At 57.4% G+C, this 18,741-nt stretch overlaps 1 protein-coding gene across 3 annotated transcripts; it reads left to right on the top strand.

The window, feature by feature from the left end:
- Positions 1 to 4,363: 4,363 nt before the first annotated feature.
- SEMA3G (semaphorin 3G) lies at positions 4,364 to 18,615 on the top strand. 3 transcript variants are annotated; one of them, XR_007459864.1, is made up of 17 exons: positions 4,364 to 4,546; positions 6,323 to 6,483; positions 6,584 to 6,646; positions 6,908 to 7,027; positions 7,302 to 7,392; positions 7,516 to 7,632; positions 7,867 to 8,012; positions 8,213 to 8,327; positions 8,421 to 8,490; positions 8,794 to 8,938; positions 9,213 to 9,444; positions 9,555 to 9,646; positions 10,316 to 10,357; positions 11,338 to 11,566; positions 11,835 to 11,974; positions 13,303 to 14,554; positions 18,282 to 18,615. XR_007459864.1 is itself a non-coding variant. In XM_049640617.1 (16 exons), the coding sequence occupies exons 1-16, from the start codon at positions 4,438 to 4,440 to the stop codon at positions 13,741 to 13,743; spliced, it is 2,313 nt and encodes a 770-aa protein (XP_049496574.1). In that variant the 5' UTR covers positions 4,364 to 4,437; the 3' UTR covers positions 13,744 to 14,602. The 3 variants fall into 3 exon arrangements, 1 of the variants encoding a protein (XP_049496574.1); XR_007459865.1 differs by lacking the exon at positions 18,282 to 18,615 and adding an exon at positions 14,966 to 16,135; XM_049640617.1 differs by lacking the exon at positions 18,282 to 18,615 and having other exon boundaries at positions 13,303 to 14,602.
- Positions 18,616 to 18,741: the final 126 nt, after the last annotated feature.

The raw sequence follows: 18,741 nt of genomic DNA, 5'->3' as shown, positions 1-18,741 counted from the left end.
AGAACATTGAGTGGCTGCAAGTGGCACTGGCCTTGGAGTGGGGGCCACAAGGACATGGAGGTATCAGCATGATGCTTGCAGGAGCGACAGCTGCCACCGTGTGTAGGCTCCATCCAGAATGCCAGCAGCTGTCCTTGCTCCGCCCCACCGCTCTGAGGCCTCTCCACATGTGCCCCAGCCTTAGCACTCCCCAGACAGGCCCAGCATTCCGGAGATGGTCTTGGAATTCTGGGGATGCCTCCAGTGGAGACCAGAGCCACAGGAGCTGCCTGGTCCCTGGGGAGGCCTGAGGGGAGATCTGAGGGGTCGCTTCAGGCCCACCCTTGGGAGCAGGAGAACTCAAGGACTTACACGTCCACCTAGGAATGACAACATCCCAGGAGAGCAGGTGGGGCCACAGTGGGCCCACCTGCCAGTGCGCCATTCCACAGTTTAAGCACATACCTACTTTATGCCTGGCGTGGGCTGTATGCAACCCTCCAGAGGGAAGCCTTGTCCCTAATTTCATGAAATTTACCATCAACTTGGGAAGACAAAAGAAAGCAATGAGTGCAGTGAGGAGAGCAGTGTATGCTGGAATGGGGATTGTAGAGATGTGATGACCAGTGGTCCAGGAAGGCTTCCTGGAGGAAGTGCATTTCTGGTGGGACAATCACAGAAGAGATGAAGAGTCCTTTGTCCATGTCAAAGTTGAGATACCTCTGGGACAGGATGGTGGGGATGTCAAAGTGGGACTGGAGCTAAGTGAGAGGGCAGAAAGAGGACTATAAACTCAGGTGTCATCGGAGTAAGAAGGTAACAGAGATGCCCTGGTCCTGGATGAGGGCCCCGGGGAGAGAGTATAGAGAGAGGTGGCCCACAACTGGACACTGGACATCCCACATAGGTTGTCCAAGAGAGGAGATGCGGCCAGGGAGAGACCCTGGGTGAGTGAGGGGCTCAGGGGGGAGGGATGGGGGCATTGAAAGCGGCTGGTGACCCTGAGGTTAGGGAAATAGAGGCTCCTAAGGCCTTGGCCACCTGAACATGAGGGTTTCATTGGAGCAATGGGATGGGAGCCCAACTGGAGAGGATCAAAGGAGTGAGGCAAGGCAAAGGGGAGATGGTGAGCATGGACAGTACTGGTGAAGTCTTACAGGAAATGCACCGAAGCTGCAGGGAGATGTGGAGTCCAGGGACGCTCATTGAAGGAGGTGGGGCAGAGAATGATTGGGAAAAACCCAGTGAAGCTGGCAAAGGGTGATGCAAGACACAGAGGCAAGCCTACAGAAGGTGGGTGGCAACGTGTCTCTGGGGAGTGTTTTAAGGGTCTGCTTCTAAGTGCTGGGCCCCCTGGATCCAAGCTGGACAAGGAGACAGGGGCTGGAATGGAGGCAACGAAGAAAGAACCGTGGCAGTGGGGTTACTGAGTGCAGGAGAGGGTGCCCAGGGGAAGACATGTTCTGAACGGAGACGCCAAAGGTTACCTCCCTATTGGTGGTGAGCTGGAGGATGGGTAGCTGATGTGGGGGCAGGGGGAGGTGGTTGTCTGCGAGGAGAACCGGGGGGAGAGAGGGGCACCCGGGGGATGTGGGATGCTGTTGGGATTGGGAAAGAAGAGAGAAACTCCAAGAGTTAAGCTTTCTGTGAACAAAACAGGAGGATGGCTGGACCAGCTATCAAGATGTTACATGTGGGTAGGGGGGTGGCTGGCTGTGCCTTAAAGAGAGGTCCAGAGTCAGGGGGAGCCTGTGCGATTGTCCCAATGTCTCTTCTAGAATGAGTTTGGCTGGGGAGGAACCAGAGGCATCCATTCCTTCCAGGCATGCTCACCCCAGAATTCTAGCTGGGAGAGGCCGGGTGGGCTATGGCCCTCCACATACCTACCTGGTGGCGCCTGATGTGTGAGCACGAACATCACACATGTATATGGCCACGGGCTCACAAGTTCCCATCAGCACGTGGCACTAAGCTCCCTACATGTATCACCTAATTTGACTGTTTTGCTGTATTCAGTCCTCTCCCTTTTTTCTGCACTGTGTGTCATCCTTTGCCTAGATAGTGCTTCCTCCATGAAGCCTCCCTTGATTTCTTGATCAGAATCAATTACCGGAGTCTCCTACTGCCCTACCTTTTCATATTATGATTGTCTGGTTGCTGCCTGCTGCTCCAGGGTCTTTGGTTTCTGCTGAGTGGCCCCGCTGCCAAAGCACAGGGCTTGACACAGTGGGCAGCTTTAGGACCTCCTGCAGTTCCCTCTTTGTCCAGTAGATGGCACAAGATGCTCGTGGCTGGGCCCATCGACCTGAGGTATCAACGGTACCCTCAGAGTCTGTTTTCCAACTTACAGCCAGCAAGCATTGGCCTTCACAGAAGATCCTTACCCCCTTCCCTGACTGGGAAAATGAGGCCCAAAGAGGGAGAAGACCTGCCCGAGGCCATACAACAAGTTAACAGTAGACCTGGGGCTCCCAGCCCCCGCCACAGGCTGTTTTTCTGCAGTGTGGAGTGGCCTGCCCTGTGCATCCTGCTCCAATAGACCCGGGTCTCCCTGCAGCTGCAGCTGGGTGCCTAGCTAAACTGAGACCCCCAGGGTGAGCTGGCTGACTGAGGACCTGTGGGCCTCCTGCCCACAGCTGGTGGCCACATGCTAAATGAGAGGCTATGTCCAACCCAATCCAGCCAGACGTTGGCCCCCAGCCCGGTTTTCAGGCTGAAACATCTCCCCAGGGAGATAGAGGCAGAGGGGCTCCAGCCTTCTGAGGGCTCATGACATAATCACCACCATGGCAGGCCCTGAACAAGCACACTTCACTGGTATAGAGCCTGTTACCCCCAAGGTGGCTGCTCCCTGCCCACGGAAGGAGGAGACTGAGGCCCAAAGAGGGAAAGGCTTTAGCCAAGTTTCTCCAAGGAGCCAGAGGCTGGGTGAGCTGACACTAGTCCCTGGCTTCCCTGAGAAATCCCTTGCCCAATGCCAGGAGGCATTGCATATGCCCTGGGAAGAGGCATATATGTATTATGGGGAGATGGAGACAGGGAGACAGGGTTCCAGGTCCCTGGGTCATTCTCATGCTGACTCTAGGAGCCAACCTGTTTCCCTTGCAGGGATGAGATGGGGGTGGGGGAGACAGGACCCCAGTACTCCAGGAGCCCCAGAAGATAAAGAGAGTCCCAGGAAGGGCCAGGGCTAAGCGGAGTCTGTTCTCAGCCTGCTGTGTGGCCTGAGCCAGGTCCTTCTCTTTCTAATGCCCCCAAGTTTCCTGACCACTATCTAAGGGCTCAGGCTCGTCCACCTGGGAGACCTAATTTGCAGGAGTTTCTAGAATCCTTGGAGCTCCAACTCCAGCTGAAGTTTGAAATCTTAGTGCCTAGAGCCTCAGATATGAGTAAAGGGCTCTGGGGTGGAGTACTGTGGGTGAGGGGGTGCAGAGACAGGAGCTGCTGTGGGATGGGGGGCATAAGGAAGTCCCCTTACTTACCCCTACTCAACCCCTCAGCCTTCTGTCTCCCTTGTCTGGCTTCTGTGGCTCTCCTGCCCTGAACCGGTGCTCAGGCTAGAGGGAGTAAGGGTGTGAGCACCCTACCTCCACCTTCACCCCGAAGGGATCGTGTGTGTGTGTAGGGTCTGTGTGCAGAGGGGAACTCTGGGAAGAACCCACCACTCACCTGGTGACATTCTGGGCCGTGGAGCTCTGGTGGGCCTGGAGGGCTGAGGGACACAGCAATGGGAGAGTTCCCTAGCATGAAGTGGATCCTGTCCTCTGCCCCAGTGAGCTGGGATGGGGCCTGGAGACCAGACAGGGACAGGGCTGGGTGGAGGAGGCTGGGCTCATCTTTTGCCAACCCCAGATCTATGAAGTGTAGCCAGACTTCCAGCCCCCACCCAAAGCATGGAGTCCCTTGGACTGGAATGACCCTCCCAGGCAACTTGGGCCCTGCCAAGGGAGCTGGGGAGCCAGGCCAGTGCTTCAGGGGGCTGGACCTTCCTGGTATCAGGGATCTGGGCCCAGAGTCAGTTTGTCTCTGTCATGGAGACTGTCACGGGCAATGGAAGGACAGGGAACAAAGAAGAGCCCAGCTAGACCTCTAGCCAGCCCACCAACCTCTGATCTCTGACCCCTGACCTCCCTTCCAGGCTATCTCTGGAGACTTGGGTTTGTGAACATTTTGTGTAAGCCGCCCACATCCCAGCTGGGAAAGAGTCTCCCCAATGGGGAGCCTGCCAATCTGACACAGAGGCATTAACCAGGCCAGCCCGGGTGGAGAGAGAGGCAGCAGGTGGATGGCAGGGGCCCCTCCCCCATCTCCTTCCCTCCTCCTCCCGCCTCCCTGGCCCTACAGGGGGTGGAGCCCCTGCCTTATAAGTGTCAGGCCTGGCGGCAACGGAGCAAACTACAACCAGCAGCGGACTGAGGGCGGCTCTGCTGGGCAGCGTGGTGCCCTTGGTTCCCCAGCATGGCCCCCTCGGCCTGGGCCATCTGCTGCATGCTGGGAGGACTCCTGCTCCTCGGGGGCAGCCCCAGCCCTGGCCCCAGCGTGCCTCGCCTGCGGCTCTCCTACCGAGGTAGGGGCAGTGCGCGCCCTGTTCATGTGCGCGTTTGTGGGACCCTGGGACTCTGTGACATCCCCAGCTGGGGGGGCCCCAGCTAGCCCCGGGCAATCTCTTCTGCCAGCTGGAGGTCACTTCCACACAGCACAGACTGTGGGAAGGACTTCACGGAGATGGTTCTCCAGCTGAGTTGCCACCAGAGGCAGGAACTGGGGAGGAGGACCGGGGGCAGGGGCAGGTCCCAGGAGGGTGGAGGTGGGAGAGACAGAGACACAGAGGACAACCTGAGGGGGCTTCTGAGAAAAGGAGAGGGGCATGGAAACCCTGAGAGGCCTCCTTAGAGATGGGCAGGGAGAGATGGGGAGGGATGGAGAGGACAGGTCTGCAAGATCCTGAGGTGTGCACTCAGCCTGGGCTCCTTGCCCGGGGTGGGCAGTGAGAAGCAGGGCAGCAGCCTGTGGTGGGGGCCCTCACCCTATCTCCACAGCCTTGCCCCCTCTGCCTCTTGCAGCCCACTTCACAGTGCTGGCCTTTGCTCTTCCCTCTCTGTCCCAGAGGCTCTTCACAGCCCAGCAGTGATTTCAACCTCCTCTCTCTGCCCATCCTGGCCCGGTGGGGGGCGGGGGGCAGTCCTCAGCAGATCTAACCTGATATGCTGTGCTGTAGCTGGCACAGTCTGTGGAGAGGGTCCCCAGGAAAGGTCCCTGAGACATAGACTCTCCATGATTCTTCTTCTTGGGGAAACCAGAGGGGTGACCACCTTCCCCTGGGCACCCCAATCCAAGTGGAGAGACCCAGGCCTGCTCTGGGAACTGAGGGGGGAGACGTGGCTCCACTCTGGAGAGTGTAGCTGGGTCTGGGGGAAGAAGGTGGTCTTGCTCTGGGAGCTATGGTTTGGGGGGGAAAGTAAAAAAAATAAAGCCCAAATAGGGCAAATCCCCTCTAAAGTACTGTCAGTCATGGAAGGCTTCCTGGAAGAGGCTGTTGATGAGTTTGGGGGTGGAGTGGGTGCTGGGCTTGCCACCTTGGATGGGTATCCTCTGAGCAGGCACAGGATAGCCGGCCTTCCCAAGGGTAGCCAATGCTCATTCCCACCATATCCTTCTGCCTGCCCGCTTGACCACCTGTTACCTCCACCTCCCTAGCCAACCCCCAAGGACCTATTTCATGATCCTTAGCTCCTGGGGCCAGCATCCCCAGCCAGCCACCCCCAACCCCCTGCGTCTGGGAAGGCAGTGTCTATGGAGGAGAAAGCCTTCATCGCATCCCTGGATTAGAGCCTTGAGCTCTGCCTGGCCATACCTGAGCTTTCCCATACCCAGGCCTTTGCCAGGTGTTCTCTCTGCTGGGAATGCTCTCCCCTGTCTGTCCGCTTGTCCCACTGAGTCAGTCTTGCACACCGCTCAGACTAACCCACCCTTCCTCCAGGCTCTTCCAGCACTTTGCTCAGCTTGCTACCGTAAGTTCTGACAGCGGGGCCAGCAGGGTCATCTCCCTTGGGGACTGGGTAGGGCACAGATGGGCCTGTGGGAAGGATATGTTAACTGAAGGATTAAGGGACCAAGGAATGGAGTGGTAGGAAGCAGGGCTCAGGGCCCCCCTGTCCCACCCACCCCCAGGAGGCAATTCTCAGAAGCCCTCCAGCGGGCCTATGGATGGAAACATTTTCCAGATGTGAGGGGGCGGGGGTGGTGAGGGGCGGTGAATGCACAGCTGGGACCCTCTACCTCCACACCTTAGCTGGAGAAGTGCGCTGAGCAGTAGGCACTGACTACCCTTGCTCCCTCCTAGATCTCCTGTCTGCCAACCGTTCTGCTGTCTTTCTGGGTCGCCGGGGCTCCCTGGACCTTCGGGCCATGTACCTGGATGAGTACCGGGACCGCCTTTTTCTGGGGGGCCGTGATGCCATCTACTCTCTGCGGCTGGATCAGTCATGGCCGGATCCCCGGGAGGTGAGCTGGACTGACAGAGGGAAGGGTCTGTCTGAGAGCTAGGAGGCCAGATGGTGAAACTGAGGCTGTGAGGTCAGGAGTCAATTAGGCTGTGTTTCAGGTCCTGTGGCCACCACAGCCAGGACAGAAGGAGGAGTGTGTTCGCAAGGGAAGAGATCCTTTGGTGAGTGCTGTCAGAAGTGACTGACCCCCAGCCCTGACCAACACCCAGGTCTTGACCCCCAGGATAGCCTGTAGCCACTCCCCCAGGTGCTTACACTAGGGGCATTTGGAGCAGATCCTGAGGGCTCTTGAAGGTCTGTGAAGAATGTCATCCCCACCCTAGATCTCCAGAGCTGATCAGCCAGGCAGGGCTGAGCCTTGGGGCCCAAGGAGATGGTAAACACCCCTTCATCCCCTCCACCCTGCCCCTTCTCTCTGCTAGGTGGAGTGCGCCAATTTTGTGCGGGTCCTACAGCCCCACAACCGGACCCACCTACTGGCATGTGGCACTGGGGCCTTCCAGCCCACCTGTGCCCTCATCACGGTTGGGCATCGTGGGGAGGTGAGCCTGGGGCAGGCCCCACAAGGAACTGGGAAGCAGTGACATTTCCTCCCTGCTGTCTGAACGCTCCTCATTGAGCCTGGCTTGGGGCAGAGGGGTCAGGGGCCTGAAAGGCATCTTTGTGCCAGGCTGACCCCTTTGGCGAGGCCCTGAATGAGGGCGCCTTCTGCCCACCCCCACTCTCATCGCTGCACGCAATGGCCACTACCCGGGCAGGGGGCTGGTGCTGTTTTCCTAGGTGACACCCTTCCCTCCCTTCCTCCCTCTCGGGCAGCACGTGCTCCACCTGGAGCCCAGCAGTGTGAAGAGTGGGCGGGGGCGGTGTCCACATGAGCCCAGCAGTCCCTTCGCCAGCACCTTTGTAGGTGGGTGATGCCCAGGCCTGGGCGGGCACAAGGAGGGGGGAGCCTGCCGATGTCCTTGGGAAGAAATGGGGCCAGCTATGGGGCCTGGCCCTCCTCCCTTGATTCTGCCCCACCCTCACCCAGGTGGGGAGCTGTACACGGGCCTCACGGCTGACTTCCTGGGGCGCGAGGCCATGATCTTCCGGACTGGGGGTCCCCGACCAGCTTTACGTTCTGACTCTGACCAGAACCTCCTTCACGGTGAGCCCAGTGTCTGCCCAGGGCAGGGCTGGCTGGGATCTGCCCCTGGTACCAGCAGGGAGGTAGGAGAGCTGGCACTGGAGTGGGGATGGCCCTACCCTACTCTACTCCCTGGGACCCCAGCCTCCCATGGGGTCCCTGTGCCTCTTGCCCTCCACGCTGGGTTCAGCAACCTCCCCATCCTCCCCCATAAGGTGCCCCCCCCCCAACCAGCTGCACCCTGTTACCTCCCAGACCCCCGGTTTGTGATGGCCGCCCGGATTGCCGACAACTCTGACCAGGATGATGACAAGGTGTACTTCTTCTTCTCGGAAACTGTGCCCTCGCCCGATGGTGGCCCAGGCCGTGTCACGGTCAGCCGCGTGGGCCGTGTCTGCGTGGTGAGAGCTGTGAAGAGGCGGTGAGGTTCAGATCCTCACCGCACCCCCTTCCTACGCCCATCCCCACCAGCGGCAGAGGGAAACTGAGGCAAGGGTGTGAAGCCAACATCCAAGCCTCTGCCTGCAAGGGTGAGGGTGGAGGAACAGGAGGGGGCCCCACCCCCTGGGGCTCAGGGCTGATTCTGGCCTTCCACCCCCAGAATGACGCCGGTGGCCAGCGAGTGCTGGTGAACAAATGGAGCACCTTTCTCAAGGCCAGGCTGGTGTGCTCAGTGCCTGGCCCTGGTGGTGCTGAGACCCACTTTGACCAGCTGGGTGAGGGCATGGCCGGAGGCAGGCCTGGGTGTGGGTGCGGAGGGCTCAGAGTCAGTGAGCGGGGGGCATTGACTGTGGCCCTCTGTCTCCCAGAGGATGTGTTCCTGCTGTGGCCCAGCGCAGGGAAAACCCTTGAGGTGTACGCCCTGTTCAGCACAGTCAGGTGGGCACATGGGCCTCCCCTCACACCCCCACCCCTGGTTCCAGTCTCTGCACTCCTAGCGTCCTCTGCTGAGCCTCTGCTTGCGTGTCCCAACTTTACCGTGGGTCCCTGTCTCTATCTCCGACTCAATAACTCTGAGGCTCTGTGTCTATCTCCCTCTCTTTGTCTCTGCCTGGGTGTCCTCGTTTTTCAGTCTCTGTTGACTTCAGGCACCATCATCCTCTGTCCTGTCCATGGATAGGTTGCCCCCTCCCCACCTGTGACAGCCACCCTGGCCTGACTATCCCTGTCCGCCCTTGGCAGTGCTGTGTTCCAGGGCTTTGCCGTCTGTGTGTACCACATGGAGGATATCTGGGAGGTCTTCAGGGGACCCTTTGCCCACCAAGATGGTCCCCAGCACCAGTGGGGACCCTATGGGGGCAAGGTGCCCTTCCCTCGCCCTGGAGTGGTGAGTATCTGCCTGGAAGCCAGGCCAGGGAAGAGGGCTGAGCCGATACCAGAGGGACTGTACCTTGGGATGACCTTGTGGTTGAGCTGGGACTCCAGGGGAGCCAGGTGGGGTAAGGAGGGGAGCAGAGCCCTGCCACATTAAGGAGTCTCTGCTACAGCAAGAGCAGTCCCTCCAAGGTGGGCATGCCCAGCAGTGGGGCCTGGAAACAGGATGGGGTGGGGGACGTGCGGCCCCAGGATGTTTCAGGTGCTCCCTTTGCTGCCGCTCACAGTGCCCCAGCAAGATGACAGCGCAGCCAGGACGACCCTTTGGCAGCACCAAGAACTACCCAGATGAGGTGCTGCAGTTTGCCCGAGCCCACCCACTTATGTTCTGGCCCGTGCGGCCACAGCAGGGCCGCCCTGTCCTTGTCAAAACGCACCTGGCCCAGCAGTTGCGCCAGATTGTGGTGGACCGCGTGGAGGCAGAGGACGGGACCTATGACGTCATCTTCCTGGGGACTGGTGGGTGGGCAGAGTGGGGTGGATGGGCTGGGGAGGTGTGTCTCTGGTTGGGGGGTGGGGCAAGCCACTCCTTCTTCTCCCACTGATCCTTCCCTCCTGCCCTGCCCCAGACTCAGGCTCTGTGCTCAAGGTCATCGCCCTCCAGGGTGGGGCCTCCACTGAGTCTGAGGAGGTGGTTTTGGAGGAACTCCAGGTGTTTAAGGTGAGTGGGGTCTTGGGAAAGGGGGAACTGATGGGAGGGGTCCCCTCCAGCTCCACTGCTGGGTCTAGGCCTGGCCACGGGGACAGAGGAGCAAAATACAAGGAGATAGGCCTGTCTTTACTGAACCTGCAGCCAGTGGGAAGTGCAAGTGAGACACTGGCTGCCGCAGGGCCTTGCTGGTGCGTTTATCTGGCTGTGGGGCCCAGAGAAAAGTCGGAGGGCCCAGGGAGGGGCGTCCAAGGTGATCACCCCTTGACAAAGCCCTGCTAGGCTCAAGCAACAGTGAGGGGGTGGCTGAGACCCCAAGTCCCCATGGGGTTCTGTTGGCCCCCCAACTACAGAGCGAGGCAGGGCATCACGTGCATCTGGGGGACTGCTGTGCTCCCAACATGGGATGGGTGATGTGGGACAGCTGCCTCATTGCTGGACAGCAGGGGTGTGGGAGGGGACACTGGAGCTTTGTGCTCCTTGGAGGCCAGCCAGGGTGAGGGGACCTTTCTAATAACCCGACGTCTGGGAAAGACCGTCTGGCCTTAGTTGCCAGGGAGCGCACTGACCCAGGCTGGGAGATAGGTGGCTCCCATGCAGGGGCTGGAGGAGGCCGAAAGCAGGGATGCAGGGGAGGTCTGGCCCAACCCACCCATCCCTGAGACCCTGCTCCTTCCCCAGGTGCCGACACCCATCACTGAGATGGAGATCTCTGTCAAAAGGGTAAGAGCAGCTGCCATCCCTCCCTCCTTCTCCCTCTAACCCCTCACCTGAAGCTCTGAGCAAGGCCACTTTCTGGAAGGTGCTGCAATAGGCCATGGGGATGCCTGATTAGGCCTTGCAACGAGGCTTGAGGGTCCAGCGGGGAGCTGAGATCTCACTCATGAAACCAGTGGGCAGTGGGAATCCTGAGTGAGACTGTGTTCAGATAAGGGGAGAGCCACAAAGGCCAGTCCCTCTGGGGAGACAGAAACATGCTTGGAAACAAAATCCAGAATTTTTTTATTGAAAAAAAATTTTTTAATGTTTCTTCTTTTTTTTTTTTTGAGAGAGAGAGAGAGAGAGAGAGAGAGAGACTGAGCATGGGTCAGGGAGAGGCAGAGAGAGAAGGAGACACAGAATCCAAAGCAGCTCCAGGCTGTCAGCACAGAGCCTGATGCGGGGCTCGAATACACAGACCTTGAGATCATGACCTGAGCCGAAGTTGGCCACTCAACCTACTGAGCCACCCAGGCACCCCCATAATTTAAATCAAATAGGGCAGAGCCACTTTTTAGAGGCCTGCTATGTCCTTTTGCAAGTGGCAAAATCTCCTCAAGTTATTCTGCCCCAGTTTATCTTTGGGTAAATCCCAACTTTTGTATTAGGATTGCTTGAGGCAGAGTGCACCTCTAAGGTCAGAGGCAAGTCAGGATAAAGGTTATTGAGGTTGAGGGCAAAAGTCAGCAGCAGGAAGGGCCTGGAGAAACCCCTTAGAGAAGAGCCCCCCGGGTCTGCCCCGTGCCTTCCTTCCGTGTCCTAGAACAGGATCTGGTGCATATCAGGTGGGTGATCAACATTTTTGGTTTCTGGGGATACATCCAAGAGGTTCTGGAAGACTGCCTGAAAATGGTGGGGGTCTCAGGAAGCCCAAGAGGGCCAAGAGCCTAGTTGCTTCTAGGTGGGGCCCAGGCTCACCTTGGCTCTGCTTGTGTCCCCCCCAGCAAATGCTGTACGTGGGCTCGAGGCTGGGCGTGGCTCGGCTGCAGCTGCACCACTGTGAAACCTACGGCAGTGCCTGTGCTGAGTGCTGCCTGGCCCGGGACCCATACTGTGCCTGGGACGGTGCCTCCTGTACCCGCTACCGGCCTGGCACCAGCAAGCGCCGGTTCCGCAGGCAGGACATCCGGCATGGCAACCCTGCCCTGCAGTGCCTGGGGGAGAGCCAGGAAGGTGAGTGGTGGCAGGCATGGGGGCCCCTCCTCACCCCTCTGGCCCGGGCTCAACCCCTGCAAAGTGTGGTCTCAGGCTGGTCCTGTTTTATTTAACACCCAGCCCTCAGTTTTCCTACATGTGCAGCTCTTGTCAGTATACTGGGGAAGGAAGGGTCTTTGGACAGAATGAATGGCTTGGGGATTGATGGACACTTAGGTCCTTGTCACACTGGTGGGGGCCCTGGGGGCCCACAGTACTGAGCCGAGCCCCCTCCATCTCCCTCCAGACGAGGCTACAGGCCCCATGGCGGCCACCACGGTCTACGGCACGGAGCACAACAGCACCTTCCTGGAGTGCCTGCCCAAGTCTTCCCAGGCTGCTGTGCACTGGTTCTTGCAGAGGCCAGGGGGTCAGGGACCCGACCGGGTGAGCAAAGACCTTGCCTCCAACCTGCACATGTCCTGATCTCACATCTCTCCCTGACCCCAAGTCCTGATCTCTAGGAAGGGGCTCTAGGGGGAACCTGCCAAGGTCAACTGAAGAAGAGTGTGCATTAAGTGCCTGCAGTGCCTGGAAGGAGGTACCCCTCTTCCTGCCTCCAGGAATGCCCAGGCCAGACGTGGCTGCAACCCTTCCTGTGACAGAGAGCCCACTAACTCCCAGGCACTGAACTGAGCTCTGGGAGGTGGGTAGTAGAGATGGAAGAGAGTCTGGTCTAGTCAAGAAGCCCCCCAGGCTCACACATATGGCTCATCTTTGCAGGCCTCTCTTTCCCATGGGTTCTTGGTTCTCCTCTGCCCCAGGGTGGTGCCTAAACCACTGAAACTTGCACACACACACACACACACACCCCTACACACATACCCACTGCCTAGCCCCACACTTCCTCCCTGGAGTCCAGCTGTCTGCCCAGGCCCTCTCCTCCCCCATCCGGAAAAGTCTGTCAACCCCAGAAATGGCCTCAGTCTGGGGCCTGATTAGGGCGTGGGTGGGGCAGGGTGAGGAACCATTCTCCAGCCTCTCTCAGGGGCAGAGAAGGGGAGGGAGTGCCTTGATTACAGGAGGGGCTCTCCTTCCAGCTTGGGAACTGGGGGAGGCCAGCTTTGGGCCAGCTGTTGGGCTAGGCACGATGAGCACACCCCCAGGGGGCCAGGCACAGGGAACAACAAGATGGTTACACAATACTTACCGCCCAGGCAGTCCCGCCTCAACGTACAGATGTGCAGACATCCAGGTGGGATCAGAGTAGCGCTCCTGCCTCCCGCACTGTGATGGGCACTCAGCCCACCCCTGGTTAGGGGACTGAACAGTGCAGACAAGGACAGGGGAGAGAGAGAGAGAGAGAGAGAGAGAGAGAGAAAGGAAAGTGGAGGGGACTTCTAGTCCTAGGGCTATGGGTATAGCCCTCCCTGAATAAAAACCCATAAATACCCCTCTGCCCACTCTATCCCCAGGGACTATGTGGCAGGGCTCCCAAAGGCCAAGGTAGGTGCCACAGGGCTCTGACTAGGGGAGAAACCAGTCAGTGAAATCTTTGAAAAGCCTCCTTTGCAGGCCCTGTCCTGGGTTATAGGAAGGTGAGACCCTGCCTGCAATTGGCTCACAGTGCTGAGCCAGCCTGGGAAGGAGAGATGGGGAGGGGAAATGCTTAAGCACCAGGTCCTGAAATGCGAAGTTGGAAAAGCAGGGAGAGTAACTGATGTTGTGTGTGCCCTACTCCATGTCCCCCTCATCCCCTCCCCCACCTCCCACAGGTAAAGACAGATGAGAGAGTCCTGCAAACAGAGCAGGGGCTGCTGTTCCGCAGACTCAGCCATCTGGATGCGGGCATCTACACCTGCAAGACACTGGAGCACGGCTTCTCCCAGACTGTGGTCCGCCTGGCTCTGGAGGTGATTGTGGCCACACAGCTCAACGGCCTGTTTCCTCGGGATCCAAGGCCAGAGGAGACCCCAGGCTGGGGAGGCCTGGCCTCCACCCCCTCCAAGGCCTGGTATAAGGACATCCTGCAGCTCATCGGCTTCGCCAACCTGCCCCGGGTGGACGAGTACTGTGAGCGCGTGTGGTGCCCTTCCAGGAGCCGGGGCAAACAGGCCAAGGGCAAGAGCTGGGCAGGGCTGGAGCTGGGCAAGAAGGTGAAGAGCCGGGGGCAGACCGAGCGCAATCGGACGCCCCGGGAGGTGGAGGCCACATAGAAGAGGGTGGAGGAGAGGGTGGTCGGGATGGACCAGGTGGCCCAGAAACCCCCAGAGTCTCCCACCCACCCAGCTAGGGCTAAGGGGAGGGGGCCAGCATGCCTGACTGCCTCTTAGAGGCGGGAGTCTCTGCCCCCCATACTTCTACCAGGCTGCCCACAGGAAAAGCTGGGGCTTGATGGAGGGCCCTGTGTCCAAGGCCTGTTCCTGCCCCTCTGTGCTCTCAGTCCTAGGCTGGAGCCAGCACCCTCTGTCTGCTGCCAACCCCAGTGGGCCTGCTGTTTGTTTTCAGACATGGTCCCCAGAGCACATTTCCGGCTGTGCCCGGAGGTGAGAGGCCTGGGTGGTTCTTTCCCAGCCAGCAGAACAATGGCCATTCTGAATGACCCTTGGAGTGGGCGTTTGGGTGCGTCTGAGGAGGTGTCTGGGCAAGGGGCCCTTAGGCAGCCAGAGGAGGATGGAAGTTGCCTCTATGCTAGCACCCATTAAGAGGACCTACTGTGAGTTGGGGCAGGGAAGGGGAGGGGCAGAGAAGGTGGAACAGCAAGCCCCTCCCCCCACTTGGGGTGGCTCCCTGCCACTGCCCACCACTTCTTCCCCATGACAGAGTCATAGAAGCATTGACAGCCAGAGCTCCCCGGGCCCCTGGTCTGGGTCTCAGGCACTACTTCATAAACCAAGCAGTGTCTCTACAGCCTGACTTCTCTTCCTCAGACCCCAAGCTGCCAGGCCAGATTTCCTGGGATGCCCAGACCTCTGATGGGAGTCCCCCTCCCCACCATCAGGGGCTGCAAGCTGATGAAGGGAGAGGGTAGGTTCTAGGAGGATTCTAGGTTCTGTGGACTAGAGATGGGGAGAGGGGAGCAGGGGAAGTATGGGGCAGGAGGGGGGGGCTGTCTCTCACTGGGTGGTACAAGCATGCTCACAGCTGGGGAGGGAGGGAATGTGGCAGCTCCCCGAGTAAGCTACAGCTGGTGGGCAGGCACAGGCCCAGGGCTTTGCCAGGGCCACAGAGGGTTGAGACACTTCTGAGGTGGGGAGAGGGTGAGACCCCCAGGATGGGCTATGGGACCCCAGGCAGGCATTCTCAAGAACCCAGGATAGCATCAATTAGCTCAGGAGCCACAGGGGAAACAAGATGTTTTCCCTCTGGGATCGTTGGTTTCTGTTAAATAATGGTTGGTTATAAATGGTTTCATTTATGAAGATTTTCTCTCTTAAGGGAAGAAAATAGAAGGAAAAAAAAGCTGCTAAATCCTGCTTGTTCTTGGAGGTGACGCTCAGGTGGCCAGGATGCATTTTGTCTGGGTGTGTAGGGAGGTGTTTTTGCCAACAGCAGGGATGTGTTTCTTGGGCTGGGGAGCACAGAGGGGGAGGAGAAGGAGGACTAAATGAAAAGTCATTCCCAGACTGCATATGAGCAAGTTAATGACGCACAAAACTGACAGGAGGGGACAAGAGCATCAGGTTTGAGATTCCCTCCATGAGAAAAACTAAGATGAAGAAAGGAGGGGGAAAAACAGATAAAAAAGCAGGACAGGGTTTCCTGCTCCACTGAACTCAAACCCAGACTGTACATCTACATTGGATTTTACCTGAGTCACCCCACCACGCCCAGAGAACTGGGATCTAAAATAGGCCCCCTTTCCTCTTTGACTTCACAGTAAGTTAACCAGAGGCATGGAGATTAACCTTGGGAAGCCTCAGGTTTGGGGTTGCTGTGGCTGGGAAGTCAGCAGGTAAAAGCAAAGGAGAGGACTGTGGGGGTAGGGGGCTGGAGAAGGGCATGGAGGGGGAGGTAGAGGCCATGGAAGAGGGAGAGGAAAGAGCACAGAGCCCTGGGAATGGGTGTATAGAGCTGCAGCCCCTCTATCCCAGCAAAGTCAGGAAGAAATGACCAGCCAGGCTCTCAGTGGCCTCTAGGTTGGACCCAGGCATGGCTGGCTCCAGGCAGGGTTCTCTGGGGAAGTTACTCTAGATAATGGAGGAGGAGCTCAAAATCCTGAACAACGAACATCTGCACTTAGAAAATTATGGACAGTTTCTGCCAACTCCCCACACCTCCCACCCCCATGGTACTGTGTGTTATTGACTCCTGGAAATGCTTCTATGTGTGAATTCTATTTTTATATTGGTATGTTGAGATCAGCCTTGTGGTTTTGTCTTCAGAGCACACTTCTTGTAATTACTATTGTTACTTTTATTGTCATGACTGCCTCTGTGCTTTGATGAGGATATGAGGTAGTCTACCGCATAGACCTATAAGGAAAGCGATGGAGTTAATATTTACATCACATAATTATATCATTATTGTATCTCTGTATTTTTCTGTTCTAAATTGATGGATGCCATCTATGTGAGCTGGAAATGAAGAGCCTTTCCATCCATTCCAGGATGGCCACCCTCGGAGATATGTTCTAGGAGGGAGGGAGATGGGCATGAGGGGAAGGAAGGAGTCAAAGGGCTTTGTCTAGGAAACTGAGATTGCTTATTAAGTTAGGAAACTCCTGCCCCTCAAGCTTCTGAGACTGACCTTCTTGGGCTTCAGGAAGACCTTGAGTCAGAAAAAAGTGCTGGCAAAGGGCAGCTGAGCACGTAGGCAGTCCTGCTCCTTTTCCACAGTAACTTCATGACAGCAATACTTGGCCTGGTGCCTGTCTTCCTCACAAGCCACATACCAACATATATTAAGGCCCCTGTGCTCTTGCCTGGGGTGCTAGGCTGCGCTGTGGGGGCTGCAGCTTCTGAGAAGGACGGGAGGTCTGGTTGAGCTGCCTCCGAGGGCGCCACTGACCACAGCTCTCACTCCCCCAGCGATGCCATGCCCCTGCAGAGCCCGCTGGTGCTGGAGGGAGATGGGAAAAGGCAGGGAAGGTTTGAAGATGGGAGGGACATCACCTCACCTTGCCAGGGAGACGAATCCCTTGTTTGCCTGGGCCCCTCAATCCATACTATAGAGTAGAGAGGCTTAACAAGTCAGTCACCAGACCCCTCTCGCAGCGCTGGAGCAGGGCCCCTCCTTTTGTCCCCTGGGCCTGACAGAATTGAACCGGTATGTCCTGCCCCAAGCCACCTGAGAAGCATCATGGGCACCCATTTGGTGCTGAGCATGGGGTTGGGAAGGATGTGAGAACTTGACCTCCACAGTCCCTTCTCCCCCCAGGCCACAGAAGCTGTGTTCCTACCTTCCCACCCCTAGAGTCTGGACTTCTCCCTCTCAGCCTCTCATCTTGAGTCCTATTTCCTGCCTCAAGGGCTTCCCTCTCACTCCTTCTGGCAGCTTTTTCCTCAAAGTCTCATACCTCCCCTAGTCTTTGGGTCTGTGTCATGATTTCCCAAACAGGTTTAGTGCTGGAAAGGGGCTTGGAGAAAGACACAGGACAAGCATTTTCCAAAATGGTGTCCTATGGAACATGAGATCCTCTGTGACAAGGGTCAAATAAAGACGGGGATTTCTGTCCCTTTAGCCCCCGTGGAATTGCTGTGTGCTGCCTGTTTGCCCTGTGAAATCCCCAAGAAGCCACAGTGATCTCTCGTTAATTTGCATGTCTGTCATGAGCTACATGATTCTCCTAAACCTGGGTCCTCTATCCCCTTTTTCCCATCAGGTCATCACCACTTCGTGTTTCTAATGTTTTGAAGCATACTTTGGGAAAATGCTGATTTGATTAATTCATTCCTTCCTTGGCCATGTGAAATTAGTTTATTAATCTCTGTTTTCTAAGCCTGTAAACGCTGGAGGCTCTGCCCCAACCCCCCCAAGTCGAATAGCCACATCTTGGCTTCCTATGGGAGGCACTGGAGCAGGACCCGCCACCCTAGGGCCAGGGCAGCCAAGCCACCAGTCTGCTGGCCCTTGGGCTTGGCCTCTGCCCATCCTCCCACACTCAGTATGCCTCAGCAGCCCACTTCCTGGCAAGGTCCTCTATTGATGGCTAGGGTTCACCCCAAGCCTGTGGCTGTCCAGCAGTCTAATACACTCACTTCTAAGGGAGGGAGCAGAATAGGGGAGGAAAACAGCTCTTTTCACTTTCTTAGATGGCTTCCTTACACTCAGCCAAGCCCAGGTCAGCTTCTAGACACCCCCTTGAATCCTCCAGTTGGAGGAGGAGTCAGGCAGCAGCCATCAGGATCCAGGCTATCCTCTCCATGGGCTGGTAGGGGCCCCAGATGCAGCTAGAGGGGGATGGGTAAAGTGGGGTGAGCAGGGAACTCACTCACATCCCTCTGCCAGTCCAGCACACTGAGGCCTCTCTAGCCAGCCACATCTCCTTCTTAGAGCTAGGAGACAGTTGCTCAGAAGCAGCCTGATTTCCATCCTAATTAGGGATCCACCCCAGCCTTCCCCAAGTGCTGGTTCTCAGGGGCTCCCCAAAGAGAAGTTTCAGCACACACTAAGATCAAATCTCCAGGGTTTTCTGAGACTACAAACTTGGCCCTGGTGTAGGGAGAGAGTGAGTGGGTGGGGCTAGGTTTCCATACAATTCCTGACTAGGATCTCAAGGATTGTTGGGCCCCTGCCCTGGCTTCTCTTCCAGATTCACCCACCCCCCCTGATGAACAGGAGATGAAGCAACAGCAGCTGTGGCCCCCTGCCTACTTCCCACTGCCCGGCCCCTGCCCACTTTTGCCATGGGTACCACTGGTGGGCCCGTTCCCTGGATTCCCTGTCCTAATGAAGCCTTTCACTTTCCCCACTGGATTTTTATTAAGGAAACTCCTGGTTCCTCAATGCAGCCTTTTAAAAGATCATTCTCCCCATGTGGAGGACAATAAGAAAGAACTTAATTAAAAAAAAAAAAAAAAAAAAAAGATCATTCTTCACCGAGGATGGGAAATGCTGCACAGACTCCAGGGAGGCCTTATAAGGGACGCCAGCCCCTAACCTCACACCAGGCCTTAGCAGTCAGCTAGTAGCTTGTACTCAAGGACTCAGCTGAGGGGGACTCAGGTGACCAGTCTTGACTTCTTTCCCCCAGGGAGGAAGATGACTGGAGT

Source organism: Panthera uncia, chromosome A2 (genome assembly GCF_023721935.1).
Source record: "Panthera uncia isolate 11264 chromosome A2, Puncia_PCG_1.0, whole genome shotgun sequence".
Taxonomy (NCBI): Eukaryota; Metazoa; Chordata; class Mammalia; order Carnivora; family Felidae; genus Panthera; species Panthera uncia.
The sequence above is the reverse complement of the archived record's forward strand: the minus strand, read 5'-3'. Positions and strand labels throughout refer to the sequence as shown.

Coding starts and splice junctions, on each gene's coding strand:
- SEMA3G (XM_049640617.1), top strand. CDS start 4,438: ATGGCCCCCTCGGCCTGGGCCATCTGCTGCATGCTGGGAGGACTCCTG. Junction 7,028..7,301: donor CGGTTGGGCATCGTGGGGAG/GTGAGCCTGGGG, acceptor CCTCTCGGGCAG/CACGTGCTCCACCTGGAGCC. Junction 10,358..11,337: donor TGGAGATCTCTGTCAAAAGG/GTAAGAGCAGCT, acceptor TGTCCCCCCCAG/CAAATGCTGTACGTGGGCTC.